The sequence below is a fragment of the Macaca fascicularis genome, chromosome 3 (assembly GCF_037993035.2).
Source record: "Macaca fascicularis isolate 582-1 chromosome 3, T2T-MFA8v1.1".
Taxonomy (NCBI): Eukaryota; Metazoa; Chordata; class Mammalia; order Primates; family Cercopithecidae; genus Macaca; species Macaca fascicularis.
This window is the reverse complement of record NC_088377.1, coordinates 50879556-50898939: the sequence shown is the minus strand read 5'-3', so window position 1 is coordinate 50898939 and position 19384 is coordinate 50879556. Positions and strand designations below refer to the sequence as shown.

Below are 19384 nucleotides of genomic sequence, written 5' to 3'. Positions count from 1 at the left end.
TCAGGTTTTGTATGTGCTGAGGTCACGCTAACACCTGTGGTGTTTCTCAGAGGCAGTGAAATCTCTAAGCCAGAGCTCAGGAGGCCAAACAGCAAACAGGAGACCCCTCTCGTACAACCTCAAATCAGAGAGCAGCCCGCGTCTCCTTCCACAATTAGCAAGGTTATCAGGTCTCGCTGAGACAACGGGGCACGCAACCCGCAATCACAGCAGGACAGAGGAGAGGGCGAGCTGCCCAGCTCTGCTTTTCTGAGAGGCCGGCCAATTCCAATTCCAAAGTCTGCTTTTGCAGTCTAGGCTGCCTTTGCTAAATAAAGTAGCTGGAAGTGGATCAAAACCCCTTCTCTGATACCTTTTCTTCTCGCAGGCAGGGGCAGGCAGCCCGCTTCACAGGCTGATCAGAGGGCATTTCGCTATGGAGGGCACAGCCGCATTGAGTTGGCAATGCTTGTCAGGAGCTTAGAAAGAGAGGCTCACTTCTCTGAGGGCCACTCCGCTGCCGGTTTAGAGGGCCACCGCTTGTAAAGATACAAATTAGGATCAGTGATAACCTGGATGGCCTGACGGGAGTACTTGAATGAACAGGACTTATTAGGTGGAAGTGGAGACTGGGATCAGAGGGGCCAGTGTTTGACCCCATAAAGCGTACAGAACAGAAGGCACCTCTCCCCGTCAGGGGCAAGGAGACGACAGAGGGCTGGCTTGTTCTCTCTGTGGCTCACATCCTCTCTGTGAAATAGAAGCACCACACACTGGCTTCTAAGAAGGGGGCCTCTAAGTAAAAGTTTACTGCCTGGAAAGCTCTGAAGCTGAGACATTAATTTCTTATCAGTCTTTTTTTTTTTTTTTTCCCCCTAAAGAAACAGGGTCTTGCTATATTGCCCAGGGTGGACTCGAACTCCTGGGCTCAAGCAATTGTTCTACCTCAGCATCCTGAGTAGCTGGGATTACAGGTGCACACCACCACGCCTGGCTTGGTCATTTTAAACCTAAAGATAAATTTACTGATTTTGTAAACCTGTGGTTTCTCTGTCTTTCAAACTCTTTAGCCTATAAATGTCCCAAGTCCTTATGATTTTTTTTTTTTGCAGTTGTTATAAGAAAATTTTGGCCAGGCGCGGTGGCTCATGCCTGTAATCCCAGCACTTTGGGAGGCCGAGGCGGGTGGATCACAAGGTCAGGAGATCGAGACCATCCTGGCTAACACAGTGAAACCCCATCTCTACTAAAAATACAAAAAATTAGCCGGGCGTGGTGGCAGGTGCCTGTAGTCCCAGCTACTGGGGAGGCTGAGGCAGGAGAATGGTGTGAACCCGGGAGGCGGAGCTTTCAGTGAGCTGAGATCGCACCACTGCACTCCAGCCTGGGCAACAGAGCAAGACCCCATCTCAAAAAAAGAAAATTTTACTTAATGCTAACATGGTAAAAGAATCTATTTTCATTCCAAGGAGCTTGCTATGTTTGGGAAAGCCATCATATGAATAGCTAGTTGCTCCTTGCTTAGGCCTCCCAGTTGAACGGGGGAAAAAAAATCAGATGATTATTCCTGGAAAATTATCTGTATGACTCCTGGATGTTTCCTAGCCATGACTTTTAACCGTTTTTGGGCTACAGACCCATTTGAGAGCCTGAAGAAAGCTACAAACCTTCGCCCAGTAAAACCAACATTAAGGAAGACTCCAGCAATGATGGTGGCATGCAAGATAAGGCCAAATGTGAGATTTCAATGTTCGCAATCTTGTAATTGCAATCTTGCAACTCACAAGTGTTTAAACTGAGACTCTTCCCTGTAATCTCAGCACTTTGGGAGACTGAGGTGGGCGGATCACTTGAGCCTAGGAGTTTGAGACCAGCCTGGGCAATATGGTGAAACCCCATCTCTATTAAAAAAAAAAAAAAAAAAAAAAAAAAAAAAAAAATTAGCTGGGCTTGGAGCGTGTGCCTGTAGTCCCAGCTACCCAGTAGGCTGAGGTGGGAGGATTGCTTGAGCCCAGGAGTTCAAGGCTGCTGTGAGCTATAATCGTGCCACTGCACTCCGGCCTGGGCTACAGAGCTAGACCCTATCTGATTTTCAACATTTACATGGAAGGCCACTTCCTATAAGGAGGTGGGCGGGAGTGATACAACTGACCTGCTTCCTTGGATGTGTGACAAGCTATGAAGTGGGAGATGACTCAAGTCTAGGAATTGCTGCATGATTCAATAACTGATGAACATATGGGAATTAGCCATTTTTTCAAATCAACAGCTACATTTTTATTTTTATGAATTGACTTAATTATACAAGGTCTCATTGATATGACTTTTTCTCTCATTCTATTTTGTCTGTTGCATTGTACAGACAGGCGGATGGGAGGCTTCCACTGGACAAGCTGGCCTAACCCCCAGGCTGTCAGATCACTGAGCAAACTTTAGTGGAACTCAGCTACTCTGTTCTTTTTTTTAAATTTTTTTTTTTTTTTGAGATAGTGTCTTGCTTTGTTGCCCAGGCTGGAGTGCAGAGGTGCCATCATGGCTCACTGCTGCCTCAACCTCCTGGGCTCAAGTGATCCTCCCACCTCAGCCTCCCAAGCAGTTGGAATTACAGCAAGCACTACCATGCCTGTAAATAATTTTTTTAAAATTTATTTCTTGTAGAAACGGGGTCTTACTGTGTTGCCCAGGTTGGTCTCGAACTCCTGGCCTCAGGTGATCCACCGCCTCAGCCTCCCAAAGTGCTAGGGTTACAGGCCACCTGTCATTCTCAAGTGAGCCACTGTGCTCAGCCTCCCTTCTCTTCTCACCCCATGGAAGAAACAAAGGACACACAAGGCCTTTCCATGAACAGCAGACAAACTGCAACCACTCAGTAGGGTTGTGCTTGCATGCACTGCAGAGAACACCGCCCCTTTAACTGACTTTCACCCATGGGAAATAAGAAGGATAGAAGGGTACATTTCCAATCTCCGCATGCCTACACCACCCTGTCTGGTTAACACCACACTGGAGGAGCACGGTGGTTTAAAATGACAAAATAGGCTTGGCCGGCATGGTGGCTCATGCCTGTAATCCCAGCACTTTCGGAGGCCAAGGTGGGTGGATCACCTGAGGCCAGTTTGAGACCAGCCTTGGCAGCATGGCGAAACTCTGTCTCTACTGAAAATACAAAAATGAGCTGGGTGTGGTGGCGGGCACTTGTAATCCCAGCTACTTGGGAGGCTGAGGCAGGAGAATCACCTGAACCCAGGAGGCAGAGATTGTAGTGAGTCGCGATTGTGCCACTGCACTCCAGCCTGAGTGAGACAGGGAGACTCTGTCTCAAAAAAAAAAAAAAAAAAAAAAAAAAAGGGCCAGACACGGTGGCTCACGCCTGTAATCCCAGCATTTTGGGAGGCTGAGGCGGGTGGATCACTTGAGGTCAGGAGTTCGAGACCATCCTGGCTAGTTAGGTGAAACCCCGTCTCTACTAAAAATATAAAAATTAGCTGGGTATGGTGGCAGATGCCTGTAATCCCAGCTACTAGGGAGGCTGAAGCAGGGGAATTGCGTGAACCCGGGGTTCAGTGAGCCGAGAGGTTGTAGTGAGCTGAGGTCGTGCCACTGCACTCTACCCTGGGTGACAGAGTGAGGCTCCATCTCAAAAAAAAATAAAATAAAATAAAAATAAAAATGATGAAACACCGTAACATTCTTACAGCCACAGCAGCTGGTGAGCAGTGACACAGAGCATAGAGAACCACCTCAGGCCGAGCACCTGAGGGGGTGGAGCATGTGCCAAGCCGAGGCTGGGTCTGAGGCATGGTGGGATGCCGGGGTGACGGAGTGAGTTCCCCAGGGGCTGCCCGCCCCAGCTATGGGCTGTGAAATGGAGATGGCTTTGCAAGGCAGCAGAAACAGCGATGATAAAATAACAATGACTATTATTACCAGTCGGGCCTGGTGCTAGAAATTACTGCTACTCACAGCCCCCAGACAGGTGTGGTTATTCCAGTTTTGTGGAGGGGGATCTGAGAAGGCAGGCAGCCTGGCCAGCATCACAGACTCAGTGAGCAGAGTGAGAACTGGGGTCCGTCAGACCTTCCATTAAGCCATCCTGGTGCTGCCGGGTGGACGCTGCCCAGCTCTGGAGCCCCCTGAGGATGCCAGGCTCTATTGGGTGTCTATCTCTTTCTTTTTTTAAGACAGAGTCTCACTGTGTTGTCCAGGCTGAAGTACGCTGGCATGATCATAGCTCACTGTAGCCTAAAACTACAGGGTTTCAAGTGATTCTCTTGCCTCAGCCTCCCGAGCAACTGAACTACAGGCGTGCACCACCACACCCAGCTAGTTTTTGTATTCTTTGTAGAGATAGGGCTTCGTTATGTTGCCCAGGTTGGTCTCGAACTCCTGGCTCAACTCAAGCAATCCTCCTGCTGTGGTCTCCCAACATGAGGCAATGTACAGGCATGAGCCACTGTGCCTGGCCTAATTTTTAAACCTGTTATAGAGAAGGGGTCTTGCTATGTTGTCTATGCTGGTCTCGAACTCTTGAGCTCAAGTGATCCTACCATCTTAGGCTCCTGAGTAGCTGGGACTACAGGTGCAGACCAACACGTCCAGCTAATTTTAACGTTTTTTGTAGACATGGGGTCTTGCTATGTGGCCCAGGCTGGTCTCAGACTGTGGCCTCAAGCAATCTGGACTTACTCAGACTGTCTCTATTGAGATACATCCAAGCCAGGTACGATGGTTCATGTCTGTGATCCCAAGAATTTTGGAGGCTGAGATGGGCAGATTGCTCGAGGCCAGGAGTTCGAGACCAGCCTGGCCAACATGGTGAAACCCCATCTCTACTGAAAATACAAAAGTTAGCCGGGAGTGGTGGTGGGCACCTGTAATCCTAGCTACTCAGGAGGCTGGGGCATGAGAATCACTTGAACCGGGGAGGCAGAGGTTGCAGTGAGCTGAGATTGCACCACTGCACTCCAGCCTGGGTGACAGAGCAAGACTCTGTCTCACCAAAAAAAAAAAAAAAAAAAAAAAAAAAAAAGAGACAGTCTGCATGGATCCTCCCGAGTCCACTCTGACCCCATGCTCATCTTCTAACTGGTCCCCATCGGGGAGCAGGGTCGGGAGGAGGTAGGGACTGACCCGCAAAACGCGCGCTCCTTACTGTTCACAACTATAGGACATTTCATGTTCTCAGAGGGCGCCTACACAAGTTGAGACTCTATGGTTGGCTTGGCCTAGCGCCCGCCCCTCATCTACTCCACCTGCAAACTCCCTGCCACCTCCTGACTCAGCAGCCGAGAGGAGAACCTACCGAGGTTGTTGTCCGTCAGCACCTCCTTCACCCGCTTGGTTATGCCGTAGGTGTCCAGCTCCGGGGACATGGCTACTAATTCTTGGATGCTGAGGGCCGAGTGTCCGGAGAGAGGCAGCGGGGTTGCGGGCTGGGAGTCGGATGCTGGCGGGTCACTGGGCTCTGGTGGTTTGCCGTCCTTGCTTGCCTCGATGGGGGGACAGGGCTGCTGGACCAGCTCGGTCAGGCTCTTCACCGACTCGCTGGAACTCATCGGGGACTCAGGGGCAGGGCTGCAGCTGGCGGAGGTCTTTGGAGTGCTTTCTGTAATTAAAGCACACGAGAAACTGTGCCTGAAAATAGCTGTCTTTCACCACGACCATCTATCTATGTTCTGCATCTAGGAAATACTAATTAAACGCTCTGTAGAAGAAGCAGACGGTAGGGTTTTCTGTGGGTCTCAGTGAACTGTTTCATATTTTTTTGACTGAGAGTAACCACTAATCTTCCATATTAAAAAACAAAAATACCATCACTGGAAGAAAAACTAGGGGTTTAAAAGAAAGGCTTTGGAGGGCTTAACATGAGGGCATGAGGGCATTCTGCTAAAAAAACTCCTATTAATCGTGTTATCGCTGTCATGATTTCTTCTAATGAAACCCCATAATTTGGTAATTCAGAAGCACTTTGGCTAGATTATAACTTGTGTAGTTATGTTGTCCATATTTTCCAGAACCAAAAGCATAGACAGATTGTTTTAAATAACGGCTGCCCATAATACGTTGTCACCACAGTTATGAAGACCCTTAAGATGAAATGTGGCCGGGCGGGTGGATTATCTAAGGTCAGGAGTTCGAGACCAGCCTGGCCAACACCGTGAAATCCTGTCTCTACTAAAAATACAAAAATTGGCCAGGCACGGTGGCTCACACCTGTAATCCCAGCTACTGAGGAGGCTGAGGCAGGAGAATCACTTGCACCCGGGAGGTGGAGGCCACAGTGAACTGAGATTGTGCCACTGCACTCCAGCCTGGGTGACTGAGAGTGAGACTCCATCTCAAAAAAGAAAAAAAAAAAAAATGAGGAAACGTAAGGCCATAGCTTCTGGTCCCCCAGTAACGGGTCTCAGGACCTAGGGTGTTTATTTTTATTTTTATATTTTTAGAGATGGAGTCTTGCTCTGTGGCCCAGGCTGGAGTGCAGTGGTGCAATCAGGCTCACTGCAGCCTCAACCTCCTGGACTCAGGAGATCCTCCCGCCTTGGCCTCCTGAGGAGCTGGGACCACAGGTGCGTGCCACCATGCCCAGCTGGTGTTTTATTGTGAAGAGCAGAGAACTCCACAGCACCCAACCCTAGGGGAAGACGGAGAGAGGCAAGGAGAGGAGGAGCACCCTCTGTTTCCCCAGCTCTTCCATTTTAGAATTCTACCTCCAGTCTCGGGACTTGCTGGTTCTGCCTGCTTCTGAAAACCAAGCTCTTTGCTGGTATAAGCCATGCTGTAATCAACAGCAGAAGTGACAGGGCTGGTGTGGACGAGCCAGTGTCTACACTCTCCTCTGCCCTGCTGGGGTCGCTGCGGGTGCCCAGTGGGAAACGCCAGCTGGGCTCTGTTGGTGAGTGATCCCTCTGGCCTCTGATAACATCCCATAAAACCTGATAAAAGAGGCTGGATTCCAGTTCCGGGATGTCTGGGATAAAGACTTTGGCTATTTCCTAATTTCTGCAGATAGAAACTGTCCAGGAGGAATATGTGGCTTCGTGCTGAGGTCCTGCCTGCAAGGCAGAATCTGGGCCCAGCTCAGTGTCTTGGCACAATCTCTCCCTCCATGCCCACTAAGCGTGACAGAGTAAGACCCCACAGTGCCAGATAAGAGGGCCCAGGTCATGCTCTCTGCTCCCAGGGTCTTGTAAAAAAATTTTTGTGGAGATGGGGTCTTGCTAGGTTGCCACGGCTGATTCAAAATTCTGTGCTCAAGCAATCCTCCCACCTCATCCTCGCAAGTAGCTGGAACTGCAGACATGCACCACTACACCTGTCTAATTTTTTAATTTTTTCTTTTGCAGAGATGAGGTCTTGCTATGTTGCCCAGGCTGAACTCCTGGCCTCAAGTGATCCTCCCTTCTCGGCCTCCCAAAGTGCTGGGTTTACAGGCATGAGCCACTATGCCTGGCCAAGGGTCTTACTCTTGTTGCTTCTCCCTCGAGCCCTAGCAGGTCACTCAGTCAACATCAGCACCATAGTAGATAACCCAAAATACTTGTTACCTGGCTGAAGGGAAAATGTAGCATAGAGCAGCAACTTAACTTCAATTTACCATTTATCTCAAGAGTCCTTTTCTGGACATACTGTATCCAGGATCCACTAAACCTGCCATAAATACATTCCAAATACAAGGAACATTTTGTATTCATACCTAGAAAGAGCAAAGCCCCAAATTAAACAATCGCAACTTAAGCCATCAACCCCGTTTATCGTCCTGAACTGGCACAAACTTCCGCCATCGCATAAGGCTGTGTCCTTGACCTGGGAAATCAGGTTACAGAGAGAAAAACACACGCCAAACCGGTTTTTGAAAGATGTGGAAGAGACAAGCGTAAGAGGCAGAAATGGTCCGTATAAATCTTTAGGGCAATGTGAATCTTACAAATCAGATTTCTTCTCTCTGCTCACTCCCCGGGTCACCAAAGAACGGGATATAAAACCCCGCAAATGTTATTTTTGTGTCTGAAGCCGGCAGAGGAATCGTACTGTAAGGATGGCGTGATTCACCCATGCGAGGGGCTGGACTGGCAGATCATCCATCTTGCTCACCGGATACTGTCAAGGATGGCATGAATTCCCCAAATGATAAACAGATTTCTTTTCAGGTTTTGTGTCCTTTAACCCACAACAAGGTCAACATCATGGCTGCCTGGCTAATAAACCGAGTGTGGTGCCGGCTGCCGGGGCACCTCCCCGTTTTGTTCTGGGTGCTGGCGGAGGCAGAGCTCACCGCGAAACTCAGAGGCTGTGCAGTTCTTTCTTCCAGGCGCGCCTTGCAAGCCGGTGGCATGGATTTCTGCCATCATGAACCCCCGGGAGGACTAAACAGGGGGTGCTCACTACTGTTACAGGTGTCCCTCTGTGCTCCAGGCTGTGACTACAGACAAAGGCAGGCTTCTGAGATCAAATCCCTGTCCGAGTCCTGAGAGATCCAGCATGTGAAACTGACATGTGGCGGCTGGTTGCTGGAGGTGGTTTGTATTTGTCTCTCCACTCTCAGTCTGAGTCTAAAATGCAGAAGACCTTTGGGAGGGTGAGGTGGGCAGATCACTTGGAAGCCAGGAGTTTGAGACCAGCCTGGCCAACATGGTGAAAGCCCCTCTCTACTAAAAATCCAAAAACTAGCCAGGCGTGGTGGCGGGTGCCTGTAATCCCGGCTACTGGGGAGGCAGAGGCAGGAGAATCGCTTGAATGGGGGAGGCGAGGGTTGTAGTGAGCTGAGATCGTGCCATGGCATTCCAGCCTTGGGGACAGAGCGAGACTCTGTCTCTAAATAAATAAATAAATAAGTAAATAAAATGTAGAAGACAGCTGCAAGCTGCACACTCTTCCTGGGAGATAGTTTACTCACCAACAGACATCTGCGTGCACAGATGTGGCTGCGGTCTCAGGTCAAGGAAACAGGACTGAGCGCACGTTTGTGGCGCAGGCATGGAGAGATGCCACAGCAAACAGACGCGCTGGAGACACCATGAATCCATGCGCTCAGAACATCATGTTGGGAAGAAAGTCAGTCTTTCTCTTTTTTGAGACAGAGTCTCGCTCTCTTGCCAGGCTGGAGTGCAGTGGCACGATTTCACTGCGACTTCCTCCTCCCGGGTTTAAACGACTCTCCTGCCTCAGCCTCCCGAGTAGCTGGGATTACAGGCGCGGGCCACCACGCCCAGCTAATTTTTGTATTTTTAGTAGAGACAGGGTTTCACCACGTTGGCCAGGCTGGTCTCGAACTTCTGACCTTAGATGATCCGCCCACCTCAGCCTCCCAAAGTGCTGGGATTACAGGTGTGAGCCATTGTGCCCGGGCCTTTTTTTTTTTTTAATTATTATTTTTAATTGCATGGAACGGAGCAAAAAGCTTTGCTGTTTCAGAGAGTATCGTTTTAATCACAGAGCTCCACTTGCTAATGTTTGGAAAGGAGAAGTAATATTTCTTTATATTGACTGTATTTTTGTTCTGTTAGGACAGACAGTGAATCCTACAGGAAGCCAACTCTCCCCACTGCCCAGAGGGTCCCCTCACCCTGGCCACCCTAACAGGGTGAGCCACTGCACCTGGTCAAATGTACTTCTATAAAGACCTACAGTCAACATAAATCTTATGACCGAGTGCTATTTCTTCCACAACGCCTGGCACATGACAGGGACGCTGGTGACAGATTCAAAAGGCCACATCCTATGTGATGCGTTTATCTTTTTTAAAACATTAAACTTTTCTTAAACTTTAAAAAATAGAGACAGGGTTTTGCTATGCTGCCCAGGTTGGTCCTAGAACTCCTGGCCTCAAGTGATTGGATCTTCTTACCCTGGCCTCCCCAAGTGCTGGGATTACAGGCGTGAGCCACCGTGCCCAGCCACTTCCTACATTTTACACAGGTAAGATATGGTGCCCTGGCCAGGCGCAGTGGCTCATGCCTGTAATCCCAGCACTTTGGGAGGCTGAGGCGGGCGGATCACTTGAAGTCAGGAGTTTAAGACCAGCCTGGCCAACATGGTGAAACCCCATCTCTACTAAAAACACAAAAATTAGCCAGGCGTGGTAGCACACACCTGTAATCCCAGTTACTTGGGAATCTGAGACAGGGGAATTGTTTGAACCCAGGAGGTAGAGGTTGCAGTGAGCTGAGATTGTGCCATTGCACTCCAGCCTGTGCAACAGAGACTCTGTCTCAAAAAAAAACAAGAAAAAAAGATATGGTGCCCCGAGACACACAGCCAGGAGCTAGGCGGATGGGCCATATTCTAAACAGCCCCTGTACAGCTGGTGGTGCCTGCCCCCTGCACCCGAGTGTGCCTTAGTGACAGAGTGACTGTGCCTGCCTTCCCACGCATTTTTTCTACAACCCACACATCGACATGTGTGAATCTTGAAGACTTAACGATGAGTCACAAAAAGCTGATCCACTCACAGGATTGTGGAAGGGAACCAAAACACATTTCGTACCAGGCGTGAATGGAGCAGCCAGCTGAGGGCGGTTGCATGTGGCTTCATTCAATTTTCCCAACGGCCCTGGGGTGGAAATCCCAGGTGAGAAAGCAGAGGCTCAGACGGGCAACGTGACTTGGTTAAAGTCACACAGATGGTGCAAGGATTGGAAACAGATCAGGAGTGGAAAACCTCGATGTTCCTACCCATCCTGCTATCTGCCAATACCACGTGATTCTGAATCGCAGCCTACCGTCGTTCCTGCGTCATTTAACTCTCATTTGATTTATTTATTTATTCATTGAGACAGGGTCTTGCTCTGTTACCCCAGCTGGAATGCAGTGGTGTGATCATGGTTCACTGTAGCCTCGACCTCCTGGGCTTCAGAGACCCTCCCGCCTTAGCCTCTTTGCTAATGTATGACGGAAAGTAGCTGGGACAGGTGTGTGCCACCATGCCCGGCTAATTTTTGTATTTTTGTAGAGAGATGGGGTCTTGCTATGTTGCCCAGACTGGTCTTGAACTCCTGGGCTCCAGCAAATCACCCACCTCTGCCTCCCAAAGTGCTGGGATTACAGGCATGAGCCACTGCACCCAGCCTACTCACACATTTTTAAAGCACCTACTCTGTGTCTTGGGTATAAGGGAGAAATCAGACAAAAACCTCGCTTCCAAGGACTCTGCAGCCTGCAGGACCAGGACAGTTGAAAATGAGTAATTTGCATATTTTAAAAGCCCTACTGCATAGTCCCATCCATCCAGTTTTGACAGCAATAGTAAGGTGTTACATTTAAAAAGTGATCTATGTGAATTAATTTTTTTTTTTTTTTACAAGGCACTGAATCTGGCATAAGAGGAGTTTGGTTAGGAAGCTACAGAAAGCAGAGATAGTGACTCAAGGCCCTCTGAGATACACAAGGCATTCAGAAACTATAAAAGGATTACGAAAAATATTATATTCCAAAAACAGCAGGCAAACAACAGCTGCCTTAAGTTTTCAATGGGAGCCAATTGAAAACGCGCACCCGTCATAATTCTCGGAGATGCATCGCTCTGCAGTTCCTCCGATCCACTCTTAAAATTTCCATACCCGGCCCTCTATCCGCAGTAATAATAACCCAAATTCCATTTAGTGTTCATTTGAGCAGTCAGGATAAAGTCGTTTCTTATTATCTCCCCACTGTGTAAAAAACAGCTTGAAGGTGGGAAGTCAGCAAGCATTTTCACCAAAAAGTAATTATTGTAAGTGACATTTTTACTGCTGGCATGCCATAAGGCGAACTGTGCATTCGGAAGGACAAGTTGCTGAAACAAAATGACAGGGTACTCCGTGACATTCTGACAAGAACCCAAACATTATTTAACTGGCGGCTGGTCTGATGCGCCACTTTTCATTCTGTCCATGGTTTCGGCTTTGAGCCCATGCCAAGCCAGGAAATTCCAATGACTATACAGACAGACACGTATGGAAGGGCGGGAGGAAGGAGGGAGGAGGTTAGGGGAGAGGGGAGGGTGGTCGTGGCCTGGCACATGTAAGTGTGAATGAGTAGGGGAGCTGGGCACGGTGGTCCACGCCTGTAATCCAACATTTGGGAGGCTGAGATGGGCGGATTGCTTGAGGTCAGGAGTTCGAGACCAGCCCGGCTAACATGGCAAAACCCTGTCTCTACTAAAAATACAAAAATTAGCCAGGTGCGGAGGTGCACGCCTGTAGTACCAACTACTCCGTCTCAAAAAAATAAATAACATAAAAAATAAAAAATAAAAAAACACAAACAAAAAATATAAAGGGAGCCCGGGAGGAGAGGAAAGGAGAGTCCGAGGGAGGGATGGGCCTGGAGGTGGCAGGAGTGGCGCAAGATACAAGGATGCATGGCGGGCTCTGAGGTGCCCGGTGTGGGCATGCTGGGGCTGGCAGAAGCCCTGGAGGCTCCGAAAGACTCTGCCCAGCCTGCAGGCCTTTCCGGCCACTGGTGCTGACAGCTTCAGAAGCCACAACAGGGTGACCCCCAGCCTGGATGCTTCCTAGCTGGGTTCAGAGGGACAGATGGTGATGTGGGCACCAGATCTGCTCTGGAACTGACCCTGTACTCTGAAGAGACCACACCCCCTGGGGGTTTATGCCTGGACTGAGTTTCTCAGCATCAAAGGAGAACGACAACGTTCATTTGGCCTCCTATTTGTTTGTTTGTTCTTTGTCTCTGTTGCCAGGCTGGAGTGCAGTGGTGCGATCTCGGCTCACTGCAACCTCCGCCTCCCGGGTTCAAGTGATTCTCCTGCCTCAGCCTCCTGAGTAGCTGGGATTACAGGTGTGCGCCACCACGCCCAGATAATTTTTGTATTTTTAGTAGAGATGGGGTTTCACCATGTTGGCCAGGCTGGCCTCGAACTCCTGACCTCAAATGATCTGCCTGCCTCAGCCTCCCAAAGTGCTGGGATTACAGGTGTGAGTCACCGCGTCTGGCCCTGGCCTCCTGTATTTTGGTCATACAGGGTCATACCACAAACATGAGACACACTTGCATGACCAGCTCCAAAATTTCTGAAAACCAAGGCTTTCCTCAGCTGTGGCAGTGATGCTAGGCTCCTCGGTTCCCAAGCCTTGCTTCTGAATCCAGCAGCAGAAGCTCACAGCCCTGCTGGATCTCCACCGGAACATTCTCCGTCTCCATTAGACACAGCCCATATAAAAACCCAGAGTATTCTTCTTCTGAGTAAGACTGGCATCTTGACTGATTAACAAGAGCTTGAAACACAATATGCAGCAACTTTAGCAGATGTCACAAAGATACTCATGAGCTTTCCACAACTCCTTCCTAGGCCACTGGACATTTCCCTACCACGAAAGAAACAAAAGTAGCCCAACAACATACTGAGGAATATCAGAGACATACCCAGCGTGGCCAACCTACAAAATGGCTTTATTTCCAAGAGGGTGAGCAGCTGTGCCTGATGCCAGCGGCGGGACGCGAAGGTCCAATTCCCCAGGGTCCCGGGATGGCCTTCTGCCCCCAGGAAGGTCTGTGCCCATACAAGTGGCAGCATCAAGCTTTGGGCACATCCCTTGCCAGCCCCAAATCTATCAAATCACTGCTTTTCAATAGCAGAAAGAACCTGAGAAAGAGTCTGTAAGCGGTGGGGCCGGGGCGGGCGGGGAGAGGTGGGGGTTGAAAAGGGTTGGAGTGGGTGGGAAGATCCCTCAGAGGAACCAGAGGGGATGGGTGGTAGCTCTGCTCCACTCTAGGAAAGATCAATGCCCCCCCCACTCAACCAGTGGGTGCCAGTTTCTTCTATAAAATGGAACAGCAACGATCTCTCTCTCTCTCTTTCACACACACACACCCCCCCACCCTCTGCAGGGACTAAAGAAAGGATAAGATGAACTCAAAGTCGCTGGTACCTAGTAGGTGCTGGGGTGTGTCTGTGTGCCAACTATATAGCCATAGTGTGTGTGTGTGTATTTTTTTTTTTTTTGAGGCAGCATCTTGCTCTGTTGTCCAGGCTGGAGTGCAATGGTGCAATCTTGCCTCACTGCAGCCTCTGCCTCCCGGGTTCAAGTGATCTTCTCGCCCCTGCCTCCTGAGTAGCTGTAACAACAGGTGTGAGCCACCATGCCTGGTTATTTTTAATTTTTTGTGGAGATGGGGGCCTCACTATGTTGCCCAAGCTGGTCTTGAACTCCTGGACTCTAGTGATCTTCCTGCCTCAGCCTCCCAAAGTGCTAGGATTACAGGCATGAGCCACCGTGTCTGGCCAACAATATATATTTTTAGGTTTGCTCAAGAAACTCTTATAATGACATGGGAGCCGAAATTCTTTCTCCCTTTTTTTCTTTTTCTTTTTTTTTTTTTTTAGATATGGTCTCACCCTGTTGCCTGGGCTGGAGTGCAGTGGCGTAATCACTGCTCACTACAGCATCGACCTCCTGGGCTCAAGCAATCCCTCTGCCCCGGCCTCCTGAGCAGCTGGGACTACAAGCACATCCCACCATTCCAGCTAATTTAGTATAATTATTATTTGTTGAGATAGGGTCTCACTATGTTGCCCAGGCTGGTCTTGAACTCCTGGGCTCAAGTGATCCTCCTGCCTTGGCCTCCCAAAGTGCTGGGATTACAGGCATGAGCCACCATATCTGGCCCCAAAGAAAACCTGTTTCAATTAGAGCAAGGTTGTTTAACTTGTGCGATTTGTATTTTACCTCCCCAAAACTGACTTCCAAGTTGCTCGAAGATGGGACCTGTGCCTTCCACAATAGGGAAACCCTCCATGTGCCAGGTGGTGGGGGTACAGCCATAAGCAAGGCAGACCCTGCGCCCCCATATCTGGTAACCAAAGTGGGAGGCCGATGTCACTAAGCGGGTCACTCAGAGTCTAGGAAGAGGGTGTTTCTGGGGAGAGCAGTGCCAGAGCAGGGTCTGGAGGTACAGCTGTGCGGGCAGCATGGTCCTGGCCACAGCACAGGGGTGTAACAGGCCTCTGCTGCCAAGAGAGTGAGAACTTGTTCTGAGAAGTTAACCATGAGCTCCTCCAACTAGAGGAGACACCATTGCGTCCATCCAGAGCCTCCCTCCCTCTAGACATCATTGTGACCATCCAGAGCCTCCTTCCCTCTAAACGCCATCGTGTCCATCCAGAGCTTCTCTCCCTCTAGACGCCATCGTGCCATCCAGAGCCTCCCTCCCTCTGGGATGGTTTTCTACTCTCCTCTTTCATCTCCCCAACATGGGAAGGTACGCTGGGGAGAAATGATCTTAGAAATTCTGTGTTGGCCTGAAATGCGCGAGGACGAAGCTGCAGAGGTGATGAGGCCCTGTGGCTGGTGGGAACCTGCGCAGAACCAGAGCTCACCCGCAGGCCGGGAGGGGACCTGCCGGGGATTCGGAGTGGAAACTCACTTTCCTTCCGGGCTCATTTGGCTTGTGTATCTTTTATAAGCTCTTAAGGAAATAAGCATATCAAAAGCAGAGCTTGAAGATATTAAAAATTAAAAACCCTACTTAAATTACAATTCAATTTTGGTAGTGAACTCACAGTCTGGCCAGATTGCTGAAGGGACACTGGGTGACACAGATGGCCCTGCTTCAGGGGCACAGGCTCGCCTTGTTCCGGCTTTTCTGCAGATCCATACTGATTTAGAAATGATGCTTTCAAATTACCTTCAATAACCTTATTACCAAGCCAGCTGTGTGTACGAACACTTATCAATGCGTCCCTGTGCATTAAGACAAAATGTATGTCATACAAACAGTCTAAATATATATTACTAAGATGGGAAAAAACAAAGCCTCTGGTTAAATTGCTTTGCTGTAATCAAAGATTAATCACTGTGCGAGTGTGTGTGTGTGAGAGAGAATATGTGTGTGTGTGTGTGTGAGGGAGAGAATGTATGTGTGAGGGAGAGAAAGAGAATGTGTGTGTGTGTGAGGGAGACAGAATATGTGTGTGTGTGTGTGTGTGTGTGTGTGTGTACCCTCTTTTTCTCAAGGGTTCAATTCTGGCTTTGGGCAAACCTATCTGTCCCTTTTACCAAGTCATGCTCTCTGGCCGGTGTGCCCATTGCCATTCTAATAGTGAAATTAATTTTTCCAGATTTCCAAGACTTGGAAGAGCTAAAAAGAGGTCAAGGAGGTCTTTTTTTGTTTATGTTTTTTGAGATGGGGTGTTGCTCTGTTGCCCAGGCTGGAGTGATCTCGGCTCACTGTAACCTCCACCAATGATCCTCCCCGCTCAGCCTCCCAAGTAGCTGAAACTATAGACTACAGATGCACACACCACCATGCCTGGCTAATTTCTGTATTTTTTGTAGAGATGGGATTTCCCCATGTTGTCCAGGCTGCTTTCAAACTCCTGGCCTCAAACTCCTGGCTCCTGCCGCAGCCTCCCAAAGTGCTGAGATTACAGGCGTGAGCCACTGTGCCCAGGCACGAGGTCTTAAATATTGTTTTCTTTCGAGTCTTCCAGGCCTGCAGCCCAGAAATGCTCCTTTCCCGCAGGCACATGGTGGACAGCAGGCTTGGGGGTGCCCATCTGTGGGGAGGATGCTGCGTCTGCCCTGAGAACAGCCTGTCCTCCTCCTTCCATGATGCTGCCTGTTGGCCCAGTGTGCGGGGTTGCAATGGATGGGCTGCAATGGAACGTTCCTCAGAGAATCCATGGCTGATCACCGCCCGTGGAACACGCCGGTGTGGTGGGCTGCCTCCTGTCTTCCACTCAATGCCCAGGTGAGTGAACTCACTTAGCCCTACAAAGACCCAGGGCAGCACCGGGCAGAACCAAGCTGACATTTCCGTCTTCCGCGACGGTATTAGAAAAACCATTAAGGTACATTATTTTACACGTCCTCCTAATCTCTCCATACTGCTTTACTTAATTTGTGATGAAATTGTTGAGAAAGGATACTTAATGTAGGACAGTCAGTAAAAGTAATTTATCATCTTCCCGCTTCGGTGCTCACGTTATCAGCGAACTCATTTCTGCATTCATCATGCAATCAGCCTATTATTTGCATATTAATCAGGCAGTGGACCGTGAAAGAGCGGCATCCCAGCCAAATGCTGCACTATCTCAGGAGAAACACTCAGTAATTATCATACATCAGTGTTATGATGTGATAATTGATTATAACATCTTTCTCCTGCCCCTGGGGAGTCCCTGCACTAACCCAGCTCCAGGCACTCTGGACAGATTTTTCTTTGCTTGCAAAAAATAAATAAATAAATAAATAAATAAACAAATAAATAAATAAATCAGTTGGAGTAACCGCTGCCGTGCGCTCGGAGTGCTATTTCTGGGGAGCACTGATTCTCTTTTCCACATTCACGAGGTGTTTTAAGCCACGTGAAACAAAACTGACCTTAACTCTGGAATGAGAAGGCCTGATGGCGGGGAAGGAGTGCCCCTCTGGGGCCCGGGTGTCCTCTCTCCTCAGCCTCCTGGGTTCAGAGGTGCTGCTAAGGCATCCATAAAACTTTCCTTATCAAATAGAATGTTCCAACTACCTCTTAATTGCAAAGTTGGTTTAAAGGCAGTTTGGTTGCTTTATTTAGGTGCCAAATGACAGACTAATTTTGGCCCTCGTGGAAAGGACAAACCCAACATCTGCCAATTCAGACTGGGGCTATATTTAGGAATCCAGTTCCAAAGGGAAGAAGGAAACACAAAATCTAGAGGAGGCCCCGATGGAAGCCTCCTGCCTGGCTCCCATTCTATCCAGGGCAATGCCATTAAGAAACTCCCCTCCTTATCCTCCCCGGGAGCCTGGCAGGTCCCCCGGGCCAGTCTGCATGGGGCTGGGGCCTGGGTGTTGGCATGGCTCCGGGGGCCGTGACAGCTGAAAGGCAGGGTTGCCCCGTAGCAGGGACAGGACCTCAAGCCATTGTGTATAGGTTCACTGAATTTAGACCAGAAGAGATTTCAAAGGAGTATGGACACTCCATGCAGCCCAGGCCAGGTGGATTATACATTTTCCAACAGCCAAACCTTGTAAACGTGGCTTCCATGTTGTCACTGATTTGCTGATTCAACTCCTGGCCTCAGGCAATCCTCCTGCCTCAGCCTCCTGAGTAGCTAGGACTATAGGCGCGCACCACCATGCTCGGCTACATTTTAAATTTCCTGTAGAGATGGGGTCTTGCTATGTTGCTCAGGCTGGTCTCAAATTCCTGGACTCAAGCGATCCTTCTGTCTTGGCCTCCCAAAGTGTTGGGATTACAGGCATCAGCCACTGTGCCTGGCCACCACTTTCTTGACTGGGGCAAATCACCTCTTATCTCTGAGTCTTGGTTTATTCCATCCATAAGAGGAGGGAACTGTTTCCACTTATTATTATTATTTTTGGAGATGAAGTTTTGTTCTTGTTGCCCAGGCTGGAGTGCCACTGTGACGCCATCTCGGCTCACTGCATCCACCTCCGGGTTCAAGTTACTCTCCTGCTTCAGCCTCCCGAGTAGCTGGGAATACAGGCATCCGCCACCATGCCCGGCTAATTTTTTCTGTATTTTTAGTAGAAACAGGGTTTCGCCATGTTGGCCAGGCCGGTCTTGAACTCCTGACCTCAGGTGATCCACCTGCCTCATCCTCCCAAAGTGCTGAGACTACAGGCGTGAGCCACTGTGCCTGGCCTCACTTATTGATTACGGATTAAGGACATCAGCTCTGTAAGTGGCACAGAGTCCATGCCAGCACGTGGACTCCCTTGTTTTATTCCCATCCCCTTTTTGCAATCACCTGAGGGTTTCTAGGCATTTAAGCTTTTTCATTCCTTCCCTAGAATTCAACCACTGAAAACTGAAGTCCTCATTTGCTCCTATGACCTATTTTTGTCTCTTGTACTGAATGCCCAATGTGCTGTAAATTCTGTTTTCTATGGAAAGCCTGAAGGGGAGAGAACGGGATGTGTCTATAAGCCAGGCTGGGCCTGCTGGGCCTTTTCAGAAGGGGAAGCCAGGGAGCACCAGGACGGAGGGTCCAGGGAAAGCGATGGGAAGAATGAGAGTTATGTGACCCCTCAACCTTGCCGGCTGTTTCCAGCTTAGTTGGCCTGGTTCCATACTAGCTTGGCCCCAAATGGCCTGAGCAGTGACCTAGACCCTATAGTCTTACTCTGGAAGCTCAAGGTTTCGTGTCCACTTTAAGGAACTGGTCAATGAATGGACAGCTTCCAAGGATGGAACAGCATTTTGTAGAAGGTGAGACTTTGGAAAGGCACATGCAGATCACGTCTCAGGGGACTGGGGTGCCAGGAGCACCCGGCACCATCTGCAAGGGACAATCTCCACCAAAGGAGGTGGGAAGATGTGACCAGATTCTGTTTTAAAGGCAGACATCTGGCCGGGCGTGGTGGTGCACACTTGTAACCCCAGCACTTTGGGAGGCTGAGGCTGGTGGATCACCTGAGGTCAGGAGTTTGAGACCAGCCTGAGCCACATGGTGAAACCC

The 19384-nt window shown here is 49.4% G+C and overlaps 1 protein-coding gene across 25 annotated transcripts in view; it reads right to left on the bottom strand.

Moving 5' to 3' along the window:
- Window positions 1–19384, bottom strand: part of CUX1 (cut like homeobox 1) — a 472906-nt gene that overhangs the window by 51361 nt on the left and 402161 nt on the right. For 16 of the 25 annotated variants that reach the window (XM_045387927.3, XM_074034609.1, XM_074034611.1 and 13 more), the window contains one exon: window positions 5282–5584. The exons of the other annotated variants lie outside the window; for them this stretch is intronic. In XM_045387927.3, coding sequence (XP_045243862.2) covers window positions 5282–5584 — 303 coding nt within the window. The remainder of the gene's footprint in view (window positions 1–5281; window positions 5585–19384) is intronic. 25 annotated transcript variants of the gene reach the window in all.